At 50.5% G+C, this 18,025-nt stretch overlaps 3 protein-coding genes and 1 long non-coding RNA gene across 15 annotated transcripts in view; 2 read left to right on the top strand and 2 right to left on the bottom strand.

The window, feature by feature from the left end:
* Nucleotides 1-3,832, top strand: part of DAP3 (death associated protein 3) — a 34,294-nt gene extending 30,462 nt beyond the window's left edge. For all 3 annotated transcript variants that reach the window (XM_034667482.1, XM_034667481.1, XM_002928281.4), the window contains 2 exons: nt 1,657-1,774; nt 2,447-3,832. In XM_034667482.1, the coding sequence (XP_034523373.1) occupies nt 1,657-1,774; nt 2,447-2,532 (204 nt within the window). In that variant the 3' untranslated portion in view covers nt 2,533-3,832. The remainder of the gene's footprint in view (nt 1-1,656; nt 1,775-2,446) is intronic.
* LOC117803499 lies at nt 716-7,625 on the bottom strand. The gene is made up of 3 exons (XR_004627459.1): nt 6,347-7,625; nt 5,670-5,741; nt 716-755 (listed from the first exon to the last, which is right to left on the bottom strand). It is a non-coding gene; the product is annotated as an uncharacterized LOC117803499 (long non-coding RNA).
* A 4,556-nt stretch (nt 7,626-12,181) lies between these two features.
* Nucleotides 12,182-16,262, top strand: MSTO1 (misato mitochondrial distribution and morphology regulator 1). Of its 4 annotated transcripts, none has more exons than XM_002928280.4 (14): nt 12,182-12,336; nt 12,432-12,567; nt 13,018-13,087; nt 13,176-13,251; nt 13,503-13,557; nt 13,640-13,778; nt 13,941-14,058; nt 14,132-14,266; nt 14,376-14,528; nt 14,818-14,949; nt 15,023-15,207; nt 15,443-15,547; nt 15,630-15,742; nt 15,995-16,262. In XM_002928280.4, exons 1-14 carry the CDS (start codon nt 12,253-12,255, stop codon nt 16,207-16,209), a joined length of 1,716 nt encoding a protein of 571 aa, XP_002928326.1. In that variant the 5' UTR covers nt 12,182-12,252; the 3' UTR covers nt 16,210-16,262. The 4 variants fall into 4 exon arrangements, with proteins under 4 accessions (XP_002928326.1, XP_019664596.1, XP_019664595.1 ...); XM_019809037.2 differs by having other exon boundaries at nt 15,630-15,814; XM_019809036.2 differs by having other exon boundaries at nt 15,630-16,262.
* A 7-nt stretch (nt 16,263-16,269) lies between these two features.
* The window catches only part of GON4L (gon-4 like), a 64,570-nt gene continuing 62,814 nt past the window's right edge, over nt 16,270-18,025 (bottom strand). For 5 of the 7 annotated variants that reach the window (XM_034667474.1, XM_034667475.1, XM_011236116.3 and 2 more), the window contains 3 exons: nt 17,327-17,957; nt 17,136-17,204; nt 16,270-16,765 (listed from right to left, as the gene is read on the bottom strand). In XM_034667474.1, coding sequence (XP_034523365.1) covers nt 16,309-16,765; nt 17,136-17,204; nt 17,327-17,957 — 1,157 coding nt within the window. In that variant the 3' untranslated portion in view covers nt 16,270-16,308. Of the gene's footprint in view, nt 16,766-17,135; nt 17,239-17,326; nt 17,958-18,025 lie in introns of all 7 variants that reach the window. The other 2 variants (XM_034667477.1, XM_002928291.4) reach the window with 1 other exon arrangement.

Raw genomic sequence — 18,025 nt, 5'->3', positions numbered from 1 at the left:
GTTGTGGTCCTTGGAGAATGGTATTTTCCAGCTTTCTCATTTCTTCTACGTGTGTTGGTTGGCTTTCTGTTACATTTAAGAACTTTCCTTCCCCTTACACAGTTATTGGTTTTGATGTGGACACGTAGACTCCTCTTTCATGAGTTCTAAACCTTTACTATCATTCTCTATTTTGGTGCTTAAATTATTCCAGATTTGGCCAGCAGATGCCCCTTCGAACTGGCTTCTGTGTCCTTTTCACATGCCCCCATCATTCTTGAGCCCCTGCTTTACTTTTTGGCAAGAATACAGATGTTCCACACTCATCTTATACTTTCCATGCCCCAGGCCTAGAATCAACCACTCCGCAGGCAGCCCTGGTTCACTGTAGAGAATGGTATGTAGATCCCAGGTCGGGGCGNCCGGGGGGGGGGGGGGGGGGGGGGTGCTCAGTGGGTAGAGTGTGCGACTCTTGATCTCAGGGTCATGAGGTCAAACTCCACCTTGGGTGTGGAGCCTACTTTTATTTATTTTTATTTTTAAAAAAGATTTTATTTGACAGAGCACAAGCAGTAGGGGCATCAGGCAGAGGGAGAAGGAGGCTCCCAGATGTCCCTGGAGCCTACTTTAAAAAAAAAATGTTTAGGGGCGCCTGGGTGGCTCAGTCAGTGAAGCTTCTGCCTTCAGCTCAGGTCATGATCCCAGCGTCCAGGGAGCCTGCTTCTCTCTCTCCCTCTGCTGCTCCCCCTGCTTGTGTGCTTGCTCACTCGTGCTCTCTGTAAAATAAATAAATAAAATCATTTAAAAAACAGTGTTTAAAATATGCTCCCTTCTTCAAGAGGTGAAACCAAATTCCCCACCTCTTGAGCCCGGGCTGGAGTTTAGATTCCAAGACCCGAGTGCTAGGTGTACTTACTGTGGCTGGGGTGTCCCTTCCTCCAGGCCTCCCAGTGCAGCCTGAGAACAGACGGATGCGATATTCACGCCTGCATGCACGCACATACATGTGCTGTGTGCATACATGTCTACACATACACCCCCCCCATCTCTGTTCCCCGATTTCTGTGAAAAACCCGTGAGTTCAGACCAACACCGGCCAGCAGTGCAGCCTCACCTCTGCCCCTTCCCTGTGTGTGTGAGCCTTGTCTCCATCGGGAAGGACGGCGCCCTCCTCCCTCAGCTGGCTTCCCCGGAGTGCCACCTGGGCTTCCAGCGAGACTCGGTCCACAGCTGCCAGGCCTGGGCTCTGTGAAAATGACACTGCGGACGAGGGCTCAGTATTTGTGTGGCGCGGTTGTCGTCTTTCTTGGTGGGGTCTTTCGTACCAGTGCTCTGTTCAGAAGTGAACCAGGTCACTTGTCCCTTCAGTGTTCTGTTTGAAATGTGAAATATGGTTTGATTCATTTGTTTCAGTTCATGTTCCATTTAATGGGTCTTTATCGCCACCCTTGTTGATTTTGTTTCTGTTTTTGAGTTTCTGAACTGTCAAAGTGGTTGCTGACTATTGACATCAGAACTGTAGAAAACACACCTGTGAATGCAACAGGCGTTACATGTCTCACAGGTACAGTGCGGGTGGCCGGAGAGCGAGGAGCAGAGGAGAAGGAAAGCAAAGACCTTTAAAGTGTCTATGTCTCTCTGCTGACTCGTCACTTAACAATACTCTTCCTTCTCCAGGAAGGATTCGATGCCTTGGATCCCTTTATTCCCATCCTGGTCTCCAACTACAGCCCAAAGGAGTTTGAAAGTTGTATTCAGTATTACTTGGAGAACAGTTGGCTTCAACATGAGAAAGGTTGGTTATAGAATTTTCCATCGGGGCTTTGTGTTCTCAGAGTCCCATCGAGTCAGAGCCTTGCTCTCCTCTTCCCACGGCAGCAGCCTGCAATTTGTCTCCTTCTCCCTTTATCTTGACTTCTCTCTGGCCAGTTAGACACTAGGAAAGGGGGGGGTGTATTTCAAGACAGTGCATCTCTTCCTAAATTCGCATGTTAGTCTCGGGCTGGGAATCCAGCCTCACATGTGAGAGGCTCCTCCCGTCCCGGGCTGTGGACTCGAGTGCCTTCAGCGTGGCGGCCTTGCGGGTCAGGCTGGTTCTGTCCCTGGGCGAGAGCGCTAGCTGCTGTTGGAGGAGGTCATTCGAGGACGAGAGGGAAGAGTAGAAAGAGCCGCAGCATATGGTGGGCCGGGAGGCACAGCACAGAGATTTCTGAGGGGGTTGGCATTTGACAAAGTCCCAAAGTCCAAAAGATGTTTTTGGAACAGAAGGAGAGACAGATGCTGGATTACAGAGGACTAGAGACAGAAAAAATAATCCTTTGCTGGGAGAAAGGATCTAGAAGTGAGGTCTCTCGGGAGTGGTCATTACATTTCAACGATCTGGAGCATGTAGCCTCAGCACAGAAGTTTCTGGGGAGCACATGCTGCAGACACACTGCCGGTCGTGTGTGTCTCACCCCTGCTTTAGCTCATACAGAAGAAGGGAAGAAGGAGCTGCTGTTCCTGAGTAACGCAAACCCCGGGCAGCTGGAGCGGCTCTGCGCCTACCTTTAAGCCGCGGTCATGGCCGCGTGGAAGACAACAGACATTTCCTGTCCCGGACCCAGTCAGACAGAAGTCGCCAGGACAAGTCCGCTCCCAGCCTTTGGTGAAGAGTGACTGTAGTGGCCACGAGATGTCCTCTTGTTCCTGAAACTAGTTTATTAAGTGGGGTTTTCATATTTTAAGTAATTATGGCTCTTTCCCTTAAATAAATTATCTTTCTTCAAGTGTTGTGTTAGATTTATACAACGGAAAGAGCCTTTGATCGACCAGACTGAATTTCCCTGGCATTCTGCTTGCGAAGGGTCTGAAGAGACCAGATTCTGCAGAAATTTCCACTAGTACTGTTTTCCAGACTTGATTCGGATCAGAAGATGGAGATTCGCCCCTTAATTTCTCCCTCCCGTGCCGGCTCCCATGGCCGTCTCTGCAGGGGCCCCGACTCCGTGCGGACCGAGGGACAGAGGGAGCCCCCTCCTTTGTGCAGATGTGTGTGCGAGCTTGGGAAGATTTGAGAAAATAGCGACTCCGATCAACTTCCGCAGTGTTGAATTCCCTGTCCTACCCCTGTTGTAGGGCTCGAGGCCGAGTCTGCGCCCCAGCTGCCTCTACCAGCCGTCTCAGTGCCCCGCAGCCCCCGTCCTGCTGGTATCACCTGATCAGAGGGTAATGAGGCCAAACTCCAGGGCGCTTGTGAGCACTGAGTCCCACAGTGTGTGTGAAGTGCCTCACATATGGGCGGTACCCCTTCAGCGCTCAGTCGCTACCATTTAGGACTTGATTTTATGGCGCTTTATCTGAAAACTGGCCACGAGGGAGATAGTCCATGGACGTGCATCAGGATTTTCCCTGCAGAGCCGGCTTCCCCCACACCAAAGCCTCCTCGAAGGCCCCCTCTCAGAACCCGACCTTCACCCTGACCCAGTCCTCGGTCGGGTCAGGTCGGCTGGCCTGGGGTCCGGATCCCCGCCCTACGGAGCCTGCTTCGCCAGCCCCTGGCCCCGGGAGGCTGGAGGCCTGATCCGAACCCTGACACGCCCCCCCATGGACAGTCGGGTCTTCAGCTTTACCTTCACAGGAGTCAGAGCCCTTCATCCTCTCCATCCTCCTGGACTGCTGTCACACCCATCACCTGTTTGAGCTCCTACATGCATCTGCCAGTCTGCTCTCTACCCACACCCCTGCCTCCCCCCCTCCGCCCCCTGCACAGGGCCACCGACGTGAGCTGTGCTGCAGCTGGGTCCTTGGGCGGCTCCCTTATTCCTACTGTTTTTGCTATGTTCAAACCACAAAGAAACACGTATCATGGAAATCAGCCTCCTTTGTTTCCTACTCCTTGTCTAGAAGCACCTCGTGTTACAAATTCTAGAGAGAAAAGTCCACACATAAATCAGCGTAACACTGGAGCATGTCCTTCTGTACTCTGATGTTTCCACGCGGCTTGGAAATGTTCCCTGTGAGACTCTGTCTTGTAAATCGAGTGCCCTCGCTCAGTACTTTAAAAAGGGAAGGAGTGAAGTTGCATCCACAAGCTCCGAGAGCGGCAGCAGCGGGAGCTCAGCGGCCAAGGCCACAGCCGCTCTACTCTGACCCCTGGACCGTGTCTGAGTGCAAACCCGACTCTCCCGCTGCAGAGGAGGCCAGGAGCATGGCTTCCATCTCTGGGCAGCAAAACTCAGGATCCATAGGCCACATTTTCGCTATGAATGTGGAACAGGAAGTCGTAGGGCTAGACCATCAGGATGAACAAAGATCCCACCGCACCTGCTAAATGTGATCCATAACCTACCCTGTCCAGTCCTCTTTCTTAAGACCCTTCTATAGACGCCCCCGTTGCCGCGGTCTCCATGCTGCACCTGCCCCAGAGCTGGTCTCTGGGGCTTCTCTTACTCTACTGCATGGAATCCAGATTGAAAAGTACAAAGTCCAGGGGCACCTGGATGGCTCAGTCTGTCAGGCATCTGCCTTTGGCTCAGGTCATGATCCCAGGGGCCTGGGATCGAGCCCTGCGTCAGGCTCCCTGCTGCTCCCTCTCCTTCTGCGGCTCTCCCCTGCTTGTGTGTGCTCTCTCTCTGTCAAATAAATGAATAAAATCTTAAAAAAATGGAAGTACAAAGTCCAACTGTCTTTATTTTCAGATGACATAATCCTGGACAAAGAAAACCTTAAGAAATCTCAAAACATCTCGCAGAAGTTTGCAAGGTCACAACAATACAAGATGAATATACAAAATCCAACTGTATTTCTCTATTCTAGGAATGAAATCTACAAAACAGAAATTAGGAAAATAATTCTATTAAAAATAGCAGGAATATAAAGTACTTAGCAGTTTTAACAGAAGAACTGCAGAATTACACACCAAAAACTATAAAATATTACTGAGGGAAATTAAAGAGGATCTATGGGAAAAGAATATGTTCGTCAGTAGTGTTAAAATGTTAATTCTCCCCAGACTGATCTTAGAGATACAGTTCAATCAGTATCAAACTTTCAGACGACTCCTTTGCGAAAATTGGCAAACTAACCCTAAAGTTTATACAGAAACGAACACAACCTAGAATAGTCCAAATGAGTTTTTAAGTAAGCAAATTGGGAGGACTTACTCTTCCTTTTTTCAAAACATCAAGCTACAGTAATGGAGACAGTGTGGTACTGGCAGAAGGATAGACGTTAGGTCAATGGAACAACATTGAGAATCGAGTATGAATCCTTGTCTTCATGACTGGCTGATTTTCAACCAAGATGCCAAGGCCATTTATTGGGGAGAGAGTAATCCCCAACAAATCGTGCTGGGATAGTTGGTAATGGACACGCAAAAAGATGAATTTGGGCCATTGCTTCACATCAGACACTCAAAATGTGGCACAGAGCCAAGGGTATGAAGTAAATTATAAAACATTTAAAAGAACAAAAGGGGCGCGTAGGTGGTTCAGTTGGTTAAGCGACCAACTCTCAGCTTCAACTTAGGTCATGATCTCAAGGTTGTGAGATCAAGCCCTGCTTTGGACTCTGCACCCAGAGCGGAGTCGGCTTGACATTCTCCCCCATCCCTCCCTCTCTGGTACTCCCCACCACACACACTCGCTTGTGCTCTAAAATAAAAATCTTTAAAAAAAAAAAATAAAAGAGAACAAAATTGGGGCACCTACCTGGCTCACTCAGTAGGGCCAGCGACTCTTGATCTCAGGGTCACAAGTTTGAGCTCCATGTTGGGTGTAGAGCTTAAGAAAAAAAAAAAGAAAGAAAAGGATTGTAAGTAAATAAATGAGAATAAAAATTCATGACCTTTCATTAGGCAAAAATTTCTTATATATGATGCCAAAATGTGGGCTGTATGAGAAAAATTTGGTAAAGCAGACTTCATCAAAATTTAAAATCTTTATTCTTCAAAAGATATCAAGAAAATGAAAAAAAAAAGCTACAGGCTGGGAGAAAATATCTGTAAATTCATCTGTATATCAGAATATACAAAGAACTATTACTCATTAGTAAGAGGATAACAGAGCTCACAAGCTGGTGAACAGCTGGAACAGATGTTTCGGACAAGCTTCCGAGCACTGCTCCGTGCCACCAGTGGTCAGGAAAACGAAACCCCAACCAGAAGGAGAGGCCACAGCATGGCCACCAGGACGGCTGAAATCCCAAAGACAGGAACAAGTATTGGGGAGGGTGTGGGGAAACAGGAACCCTCACACTCTGCCAGTGGAAATAAGTGATGGAAATGTAAAATTTCTAACAGTTTCCACTTTAGAAAACAGGTTGGCAGCTACTCAAAATGGTAAACAAGGAGTTAGCAGAGGAGCCCACGCCAGCCCCAGGTACCCACCCCGGAGCAATGAAACCGTGTCCACGCGAAGACTGCTGTTCAAGCAGCACGAGGCCGTTCGCAGCAACGTGATTCATGACGGTGAAACAGTGGGAATAACCCAAAGCCCAATCATTTGCAAGCAGGTAACCGAAACGGAGCGAGTCCCAGTAGATGCTACAACACGGGGAGCCTCCAACCGTATTCGGAGACTCCAGCGCAAAAGACCCCATGTGGTAGGATTAAATGTCCAGAAAGTGCAGATCCATCCAGTGACATAGGCTGGTGGTTGCCTGGTGTGAGGGGTAGAAACGGGGTGCAGCTGTAATCACGTGGGAGGACTCTTCGGAGGATGACGAAAATGGCTTCAGACTGAACTGTGGTAACGAATGCACAACTCTGCATAAAACTGCGCCAGACGCCCTCCTTCCCTCCATCCACAGGTCACGCCTTCCCCGGGCTGACAATGCTCCCAGGCTCCCCACGGCCCTTTCCCTGTCCCTCCCCGTGTCCCTCACAGGCATTTCCCCAATGACGCACTCACATGGGTGTTCCCACAATGGTGTTTGCTGCTAGTGTATGCGGTCTTCAAGAGACAAATCCAAACTTGCAAGTAAAAAGTCAAAATATACACACTGTGCAAACACCAAAGGAAAGCCAGTTCATCTATATTAATATCAAGCAAAGCAGACACTAAAATAAAACTGCATTTTCAGAGAGAAAGAGGGGTATTTTAAAATGGTAGAAGGTTCAATCCATCACAAAGATAAAACCATTAAAAAGTAGTATTCCCTAGTAACAACCTCAGAAAATAAAAACTGACAAAATAGAAGGAAAAATAAACCGTGGTAGGAGAAGTAATATACTTCAGTAATTTATAGACAAGAGTCAATCGGAACATATAATCTAGTAGCATTAGTTAACAAATTTGTCTTAATGAAAGTATTTTTTTAATGAAATCAAAACACTTCTGAATATATATTCCTTTTAAGCACACCTACACCTGTTCAAAAGTTGACTACCGCTGGGCCACATCAACAAATTTCGAAGAACTTAAATCATACGAATGGTATTCTCTGACCCCAGTGCAATTGAAGCTAACACTGAATACCGAACACACACACAGAAAATCCCTTATGTTTGGAAATCAAGAAATACTCTTCTGAGAAAAAAATCAGAATGGAAATGAGCAAGTAATTCAAACTAAATGATTGTGAAAATACTAAACTCAAAACTTAAAAATTTAGTTCTCTGAAAATACTATTAAAATTGGGGGCGCCTGGGTGGCTCAGTTGGTAAAGCGTCTGCCTTCAGCTCAGGTCATGATCCCAGGGTCCTGGGGTCCAATCCCAAATCAGGCTCCCTGCTCAGCGGAGAGCCTGCTTCTCCCTCTGCCTCTGCCCACCCAGCGCATGTGCATGTGCCCTCTCTCTCAAATAAATAAAATCTATTTTTAAAAATACTATTAAAATTAAGTTTTAAAACCTCTGGTGAGAATATTCAAGAAAAAAAAGTAAAAGTAACTTTTTACCTTTGAAGTAAACAACGTCAGAAATGATAAAGGGTAACACTACAGATCTTGCAAACGTTAAAAAAGATTAAATGGGCACCTGGGTGCTGCAGTCAGCTGAGCATCCAACTTCTGATTTTGGCTCAGGTCATGATCTCAGGGTCATGAGATCAACACCCCCCCAACCCTGCCCCAGGTGGGCTACACACTGAGCAGGGAGTCTGCTTGAGATTCTCTCTCTCCCCCTCTGCCCCTGCCCTCCACTTGTGTAAGCCCTCCCTCTTAAAAAAAAAAAAAAGATTGGGCAAATGGGCATATTATGAACAATTTGATGGAAGTAACTGAACTTGAACATGAAATAGACAAATTCCTAGAAAAATACAACTTATCGCCAAGTGCCACAAGATAGAACTACTACAGAATTCATATCGAAACCTTTCTTATAAAAAATGCGAGGCCCATATGACTTCACCAGTAAATTCTGCCAAACAAAGAAGAAATAATGCCAATCTCATACAAACTCTAGCGGAAAACTGAAAAAGGAAAGATTCTTCCCAACTTGTGTTTTGAGACCAATATTATGCTGATGTTAAAACCTGACAAAAACATCACAGAAAGGGGGAATGATAGGCCAATCCCATTCGTAAATGTAGATACAAAAATTCCAAACCAATCAGAACCATCCAACATTTTAACAGAAGACAAATGAGTCAAGGTGTATTCCAGGAATACGAGGAAAGATTATATGCAAGAATCAAACTATGTAAGAATACATTTGTCTTGATGAGCACTAAGAAATGTATAGAACTGCTGAATCGTTATATGGTACATGTGAAACTAATACAACATGCATGTTAATAATACTCCAATTAAAAAGGGAAAAAACTATGTAATGTATCCCTTTAGCCAAACAAAGGAAGAATAATTAATTTCTCTTAATTCAGAGAAATTTTTCTTCAATTCCAAATCCACTCATGATCAGAACTCTTAGTAAACCAGAAACAAAAGACAACTTCCCATAAGCTGAACAAGTTTTGCCGACAAAACTTCTTCGGTCCACATCAGACTTGGAAGTGAAGGGTTACAGCTTTCCCTTGAGATGGCGGGGTGGGGGAGGTGGCGGTAGACATTCCATTCCACACTATACTTCCTAGTACTCTGAGATTAGGAGCACAAAATGTTATATGTAAAATTTGGAAAGGGATAAATGCAATTATCATTATTTGTGGATACGATGGTGTAGAAATGCAAGAGTCTACAGATAAATTATTAAAATTACTAAGTGAGGGGGGCACCTGGGTGGCTCAGTCGTTAAGCATCTGCCTTCGGCTCAGGGCGTGATCCCAGCGTTATGGGATCGAGTCCCACATCGGGCTCCTCTGCTGGGAGCCTGCTTCTTCCTTTCCCACTCCCCTGCTGTGTTCCCTCTCTCGCTGGCTGTCTCTCTGTCACATAAATAAATAAAATCTTAAAAAAAAAAATTACTAAGTGAGGGGGCACCTCGGTGGCGCAGTCATTAAGCGTCTGCCTTCGGCTCAGGGCATGATCCCGGCGTTCTGGGATCAAGCCCCACATCAGGCTCCTCTGCTAGGAGCCTGCTTCTTCCTCTCCCACTCCCCCCTGCTTGTGTTCCCTCTCTCGCTGGCTGTCTCTGTCAAATAAATAAAATCTTAAAAAAAAATTAAATTATTAAGTGAGCACCGCAGCGTTGCTGGATATGTCAGTATACACATCAGCTGCATTTCTCCAGAAACAACAGAAATTAAAAATTTTAAAGATTTCATTTACAGTAGCAACAAAATTATAAAAAACGTGAGAAATGTAACAAGATATGTATACGTTTATAAATAAAAATATAAAATATTATTGGAGAAAACTTAAAGGCCTCAATCAGTGGTAGAATATAAACTAGAAAAGTTACTACTGTAAAGGTGTCAATTCTCCCCAAACTGATCTATAGAGATGCAACACTAACCCAATCAAAATACCCAGAGATTTTTAAATTTTTCTGTGCAACTTGACAAACTAATTCTAAATATTATATGTGGACATAAAAGAGCCCAGAATAGACGACTTACTCTCACCTTTTACACTATTTTGAAAACTGTCAAACCTACAGGAATGCAGAGAGCTGTACAAAAGAATCCCATATAATTTTCACTTAGATTCAACTGTTAACCTTTTTGTCAACTAGCTTTATCTTTCTACATATTTATTTAGTGTCACCGTTTGAAAATAAATTGCAGACACGTTTCTTTTATCACGTTTCTCCTAGGAATAAGATATTCTCCTTCATACCCAGGGTATCATTAACCCACCAAAGAAACCCATCATCAATATAATGTTCTCTAATATGTGCCCTATTTTTTTTAATGTGCTCTATTTTTAAATTTCTCCAGTTATCCCAATGGCTGCCCCACCCCACCCCCACCCCAAAGTTCACACATTACATTTAGGCTGAAATATCTCTTTAGTGTCCTCTTAGCTTCAGTAGACCCTCTGGTTTATTTTTGAAAATGCCACACCAGTTATTTTACAGATCGTCCACGTTCTGGATTTGTCTGATTATTCCGTTCAGGTACAGGTTACTTTCGGCGAGCACGATACACAGCTGATGCTTTCTATCCGGCACACTTGACATCACTGCAGTTTGTTTCATTCTGCTGATGCCAAATTTGGTCACTTGATTCTGGCGTTCATCACTGTAAAAGTAGGTTTTCTCAATGTAATGAACAAGTAGAGTGTTACTTTGAAATCCTGAAACCATCCTGTTTTCCACTAAATTATCACCCAAAGGTTTTAACATCCATTGATGATCGTCATCAGAATAAATTCTTTTGTTTTTGTTTTTGTTTTAAAGATTTTGTTTATTCATTCGACAGAGATAGAGACAGCCAGCGAGAGAGGGAACACAAGCAGGGGAGTGGGAGAGGAAGAAGCAGGCTCATATCAGAGGAGCCTGACGTGGGGCTCGATCCCATAACGCCAGGATCACGCCCTGAGCCGAAGGCAGACGCCCAACCGCTATGCCACCCAGGCGCCCCCAGAATAAATTCTTAAGCGGACAGCTGCGGTCTAAATTCTGTCATTCCTTCTACATTTATTAGCTGCTATTCTTCTGTCACCCCAACACCCTCCCCCCTTTTTTAGTCTCCTTGGGGACTCTGAGACACTTTAAAAACATGGTGTTTAAATATCCTGTGAAATTGGACAGACCAACAGACAGGATCAAGAGCCAGAACACAACATAAACAGCATTAGTAATATCTGAAACGGTCCATAAATGTGACTATATTTAAAAAGACAAAATGAAACTCTGTTCTTCCAAAAACTCCCTTTAAGGAAACGAAGAGGCAACCAGAGTGACAGAACAGGTATTTTCAACACATAAAACTGACAAAGGCTTTGTATCCCCAATAAAGTACCTAGTCCTGCAAATCAATGAGGCAACACAAAAGAACATGGCCAAGAGACTGGACGTGCAGTTCACAAATAAAAGGCTATCCGAATGGTTCATAAACGTACGAAGAGCTCTCAACCTCATTGGTGACGAACACCAATGGGTAGGACCACAGTTTTTAAAGATTGTGGAGCATCACATGTGACTCCCCTACACTGGTGGCGGTTTGCACTGGTAACGAGTTTGAGAAAACAGGTTGGTGCTATCTACCAAGTCTGAGCACAGCCTTCTTTCTGACCGCCCGCGTCCACGCCGGGCCTCGCCCCGCGGACGCGAGCGCAGGAGCACAGGAAGGCGCAGCGCCCGCCCGCCCGCCCGCCGCCCGCTGGAGCGACCCCTACCCCCAGTCAGCGGAGCCCTCGTCCGCGGAGTCCCCGCACAACGAGGCCGCGGAAGGGGCTGCAAGCACACGCAGGCTGAGGAAGAGTTTCTCCCACAGCCTCGAGCAAAGGGCCGCCTACGGCGCCTCATTCCCGTAAAGTGACAGGGAGCCAGGCGAGTCCGCACGGCCGGAAGCCAGGAGCGCTGTGACGGGCGCGGGAATAGGGGCGCCTAGCCTCCGGGCCAGGGGTGTGTCTCCTGAAGCGCCGTGGTCAGCAGCAGCAGCCCCTAAGCGGAGGCCGCAGCCGCGACACGCAGCGGTCTCCACAGAGCCGCCCGCGGGACCCGCGCACCGAGGCAGGCTAGCGCCCACTAAACGCCCCGCGACGCCCTCCCCCACGCCGCTACTTCCGGCCGCGCCGGGCCCCGCCCCCAGAGAGCGCGGCTCACGCAGGCTGCGCCGGGGAGTGGGCGGGGCCTCCGACGCCTGTCGAATCGCTTATCCGAGGGGAAAGGATGTATCGGTGCACCAATAGAGCGCGGGGGACGAGGTCCCGCCCACAGAACTACGAACCAATCGGCACCGAGCGGTGAGTAGGCCGGTCGCGGCTGCGCGACCCAGCGGAGCCGAGCGGCATGGCGGGCGGGGCCCGGGAGGTGCTCACGCTGCAGTTGGGCCACTTCTCGGGTTTCGTGGGAGCGCACTGGTGGAACCAGCAGGTGAGGCCCCCGGGCGGCTGACCCCGCGGGGCCGTTGCTGCGGTCGCGACCCTGCGGCCCCCGCTGAGCCCGGGCCTTCCTCTGTGCCATCCCAGGATGCTGCGCTGTGCGCCCCGACCGATGCCAAGGAGCCGCCCGGGGAGCTGTGCCCCGACGTCCTGTACCGGGCCGGCCGGACGCCGCACGGCCAGGAGACCTACACGCCCAGACTCATCCTCATGGATCTGAAGGGTGAGGCGGTGGCCGGTGTCAGCCGGCGCCCAGGCGTCCCCCGGACGTGCGGTGCTTGCGTCCGCCCCGGGCTGCAGGACCAGCAAGGAGCAGCCGCGGGCACCGCCGCCCACGGTCCTCAGGCACCTGCGGGACACGGGAAGGCACAGCCTTACTCCGTTCACGACCCGACTTTGGAACGGGCCCCTCGTCCCTGGAGACGGCGAGGGGGTGAATCGTGGCCCTCTCGAAGGGCCCCACAGCTCATAGTTGAGCTGGGAATGGAAGGATGGAGCCCAGATTCTGCTAGACAAGGGTTTTTTCCCCAACTCCTGCATATTCAAGAAAGCTTGGAAGAGGCAAGGGCTGGAGGGAAGGTGGCAGCAGGTTGTCGGGTGACCCCAGGAAGATTAGCTGAAGGCGGGGAGGGGCTAGGCTTTGACCTCACATTGCCTGTTCTCTTTTGTACAGGAAGTCTGAGCTCCCTAAAACAAGAAGGTGGCCTCTACGGGGACAGACAGCTAGATGCAGCGATAGCATGGTATCTGGTGCTCAGAGGGGGGGATGTGCACAGAAGCCGGAGAATTGGAAACCATCGCTGTCATCAACCAAACTCCGTTTTCTTTCAGGCAGGGAAAGCTCACCACACACAAAGAGGAACTCTATCCCCAAAACCCTTACCTTCAGGACCTTCTGAGTGCGGAGGTGAGGGCCTCTGCTCTAAGCTTTTAAATCCAGCCCTATAACTAGATTTCCCCCATTGGGGCAGAGGAAAAAAAAAAGATTTTGATCATCTTAAACAGCATTTTGGGAAAAAGCACTTTTTTTTCTAAAGAATTGGGACTACATGAATGAAAGGAGGCACTAGGGTGTGGCCAGCAAAATCGGGGAGAATCAATTAACTTTTGTTTCTGGACTGGCTGGAAGTGAATGCAGATGTTTCTCATTCCTCCCAGGGAGTGCTGAGTAGTGATGGTATCTGGAGGGTCAAATCCATTCCCAATGGCAAAGGTGAGACTTCAACCAGGTACTACGGGATGGGGAACTGGGCAGAACTGGAACACAGACAAATGTACTTTTGCTCTTCCTTCAGGTCCCCCACCACTCACCGCTGCTATAGCCCCCAAACTACTTATCCCCACAGAGAGCAGCATCAGGGTTTGGTCAGATTTCCTCCGCGTCCACCTCCATCCCCGGAGCATCTGTATGATTCAGAAGTACAACCACGATGGGTATGGGGGCCCCAAAGGCTGTGAAGAAAGGAACTGGGTCCCCACGGGTGTTGGATGAGGCTCTGGAAGCCATCTTCTGCCCTTCCTGAACACAGGATCTTGGGGGTGGGGGGGATGAAGGGCGGGGTTCCTGCAAGTCAGGACTGTGTTCATGCATGGCAGGGAAGCAGGTCGCCTGGAGGCTTTTGGCCAAGGTGAGAGTATCCTGAAGGAGCCCAGGTACCTGGAAGAGCTGGAGGACAGACTGCATTTCTACGTGGAGGAATGTGACTACCTGCAGGTAGCTGTGGGGCACGGGGGGCACAGGCAGAAGCCTCTTCTCGTACTGTCTGTCATCATTCGCCTCCTTCCAGGGTTTCCAGATCCTATGTGACCTGCACAATGGCTTCTCTGGGGTAGGCGCAAAGGCCACAGAGTTGCTACAGGACGAGTATTCAGGGCGGGGCATAATAACCTGGGGCCTGCTCCCTGGTCCCTACAGTCTTGGGGTGAGTAGAACTTGGGGAAAAGGCAGTCCCGGGGTCAGGGAGGAAGAAACGAGGGGATGACAGCCCAGAGAGAAAGTTGCTTAAAACCAATTACCCTTTTGTCCCCCAGGAGCCCCAGAAAAACATCTATCGTCTGCTGAACACAGCTTTCGGCCTGGTGCACATGTCTGCTCACAGCTCTCTGGTCTGCCCCTTGTCATTGGGCGGGAGCCTGGGGCTGCGACCTGAGCCTCCAGTCACCTTCCCTCACCTGCATTATGACGTAAGGCTCAAGGCTCTTGTTCAGACTGCAGGTAGAGACGGCGCCCTCCCCCTACCTCCACCGCCCGACCCCTCACCGCACGTTTGTTACCATCCCTCTTTGCAAAGCCTCAGCTTGACCTCAGCCACAGTACAGCACACTGTCCTCTGCGTGTCCAGCCTTGGGCCAAGCACAGCCCTGCTTCGTCCCAAAGCACCTGGACCTCTCTGCTGTCAGGATTCTTTCTGCCTTCACACTCTGCTCTCCAGACCCAAAAGGCTAAGTGCCCTTGTTGGTACTCTCTTTACAGGCCACTCTGCCCTTCCACTGTGCTGCCATTCTGGCTACAGCCCTGGACACAGTCACTGTTCCTTACCGCCTACGTTCCTCACCAGTTTCCATGGTTCATCTGGCTGATATGCTGAACTTCTCTGGAAAAAAGGTGTGGAGCTTTGTGAAGGGATGGGTCAGTGCTGAGAAAAAGCTTGCTTACTTGATGTTTCCCTTACCTTTAGGTGGTGACAGCGGCAGCAACTGTCCCCTTCCCCTTGGTCCCAGGCCAGTCCCTTCCTGATGCCCTGGTGCAGCTTGGAGGAGCCACGGCATGGACCCCACTGTCTGCATGTGGGGATCCTTCTGGAACACGCTGCTTTGCCCAGTCAGTGGTGCTGAGGGGTCTAGACAGAGCATGCCACACCAGGTGAGGACGGGTGGTTCTTAAGAGCCCTTGTCAGACTTCTGACTCCCATCATTTTCTCCCTAACACGTCTGGACATCCTAATAGCACTGCCTCTTCCTCCCTTTGCCCCATATTAAAAAAAAAAATTAAGAGAGACTCAGCACCCTACTTCAGCTAATGGCTAAGAACGTAAGAATTCCCAGCTCCATATCCACAATGCCACAGATTAAAGGTGGTTTTGGCTCTGTTCCGGCAGTCAGCTCGCCCCAGGGACACCTCTGCCTTCGCCACTCCATGCCTGCAGCACTGGGGAAGACGTCTTGGCCCAGTACTTACAGCAGCAGCAGCCCAGAGTCAGGAGGTCAGTGTGATGCCAGCTCTGCTGCCACACCCCAGACCTTCCTCAGCTTCTTCTCACTCAGCTGCTGCTCTCACCCCCACAGCTCTGCCCACCTGCTGCTGGCACCCTGCAAGGTGGCTCCTCCGTACCCCTGCCTCTTCTCCCCAAGCCTCAGCCGGCACGGTTTGGTTCTGGATGGCCCGCCATCTGGGGCAGGTACGTGGGCGGCGAACGTACAGGGGAGATGTCACTCTATGCCTGCCCAGAGGAAGGCACTGAAGTCCACAGGTAAACATCCCTTTATTCACTTGATGGCTCCCGAGGGGAGTGGCCTTCCTCTGGAGCACTGGCCTGCCAAGGAGACAGCACACAGAATTCACGGGGTTCATGCCCCAGCCAGGTCTGTCTGGGCAGCAGAGCCCAAGGTAGGAACACCACTGGCAGGCTCCCCTTTCTCTCCCTCCATAGCCGTGGAGAGCATCCCAGTGCTTGGGGCCCTCTGCTCCTCTTCCACCTTGAGCCGGACCCTCGGAGACTTGGCTAGAGATCTCAGCAAACTGGATGTGCGGCGCTGGGCCAGCTTCATGGATGCCGGAGTGGAGCAGGGAGACGTGGACGAGGCGTTGCAGGAGCTGGGCAGTCTGGCCCAGTGCTACCAGGGTGGGGACGGGCTCGTGGACTAAGGTTTTCCCATCGAAGGAAAGAGCTGGTTTACAATAAACACGCGGGTGCAGGAGCTCGGTGTTCTGGATTCGCTACACCAGCACAGCCATGTGCTACACTTAGAAACACCATGACCACGTCTCAGAACAATAAATACGTGCCGTGGGACCAAGGGGAGAAGCTAGAGAAGGAGCTGCGCCCCCCCACACTCCCCCAGTGCCGAGCACACGCAGCTGCCGAAGACCTTGAGCCACACCTACGTTGGCACAGCCGTCCAGCCCCAGTCTGCCTCTGTCCTTGTCCTCGGCCCCGGCTCCTCCAGCTCTGTGTCCTGAGCTCAAGGGCATCCCAGCACAGTACAGGTGCCCTCCCTCGGGGGGCCGACGGGGGTAAGTGGGTGCAGATGACACCAACGCGCTCCCACAGTCACCCGTCCAGCTCCTCCTCAGACAGAAGGTCCCCGCGGTCAGACAGCTGGTCCGTGTTGCTTGTACTGGTTGCGTCGTCCTCCTCCTCGGAGCTGGCCTCGCAGGCCGTGTGGAAAAGCTGCACGAGTTCTCGGAAACGGTGGGAAACCTAGGGCGAGAACGTGGCATTTTCACAACTGCTAAGCATGACATACTCCTGTGAACAGTCTCGTGTGTTCCACCCAGTAAGGTGGTGAGGCCTGCGTCCTCCTCACAGATAAGGGAACTCGAGAGGCTTCAGGTTTGGCCCTAAATCACACCACTCCTCAAAACAAAACTAGAATGGAATATCTCGGACTTTTACCTCAAAATCCAATGCCCTTCCTCTGTTCAAGCCACTACCACCTGCCCTGATGAGTCAAGCCCGGCTTCAGGGCCCCTGGGGCTTATCTCTTGGTTGGCCACCCTGGCCTCTCCTTGCCTGGCCTTCTCCTTGGGGCCCCCGGGGCCTGAGCTCTAGCAGTACTGAAGCCGCTTACCTCGGCGGGGGTCTTGTTCCCCAGCTGCTGGGAGATGCTGCTGAAGGTCTGTGGCTGTGCTCCTCGCTCCTGGCACATGGTGAGAATCACGCGGTCAGCCTCCCTGGAACCCACACACCAGGATTAATCCCAGGGTAGGAACACAGATGTGTTCCATGCATTTTACACACGTGTCCCCTGCCCCTACCTACCTTGTCCACAGGACCACCTTCTCCCCAGTGGAGCTGACCTTGCTGTTGTTGGCACAGACCGTAGCTTCTGTGGCCTTTGGGTGCGGCTCTCCCACTGGACCCTTGCCCTGGGTTCCACTGTCTTTAGCCAGAACTCCCCTCGGGACTTTGGAAGAAGTCTCTGAGGTGTCAAATCCCGATGAAGAAGATTCACGGACAGGGGACATCCTGTTTGCTGTCTTCACCGCAGCTCTGCCTGCCAGCAACCAGCTCTCTGGAGTGTCTGATCTCTCAGACACCTGTCTTCTCCCCACGTCTCTGGTCCTTGAGGAAACAGGACTCAGGAAGGAAGGAGAGGGCTCCACAGTTCCAGGCCATTTCTCTGTTCCTGAAGCCTCCCAGGCCGGCATGGAAGCCTCTGGCTCACCCACGGCCTCCTGGTCCTCCCCCTCCTTCTGCTGTCCGGGGGATGCCTGTGGGCAGGAGAGGACCTCATGCGCAGCCTGGCTTCTCCTCACAGTGCAGAGCGCGGCTCCGGTACGGGAGGAAAGCTGAGGCGTCTCCAGCGAGCTGGGCCGTGGGCCACCCAGGACAAGCCGGTCTGTAAGAGTCACTTCCTGAGGGGACAGCGGAGTGCTTCCCACTGCCAGTCCTGCTTAGGAGGAAAGTAAAGACCTGAGGGAGGGACAGGGTCAAGATGCACCTAGGACCCCGAGTTAC

Source organism: Ailuropoda melanoleuca, chromosome 8 (assembly GCF_002007445.2).
Source record: "Ailuropoda melanoleuca isolate Jingjing chromosome 8, ASM200744v2, whole genome shotgun sequence".
NCBI lineage: Eukaryota > Metazoa > Chordata > Mammalia > Carnivora > Ursidae > Ailuropoda > Ailuropoda melanoleuca.
This window is presented reverse-complemented; position numbering and strand designations above follow the sequence as displayed.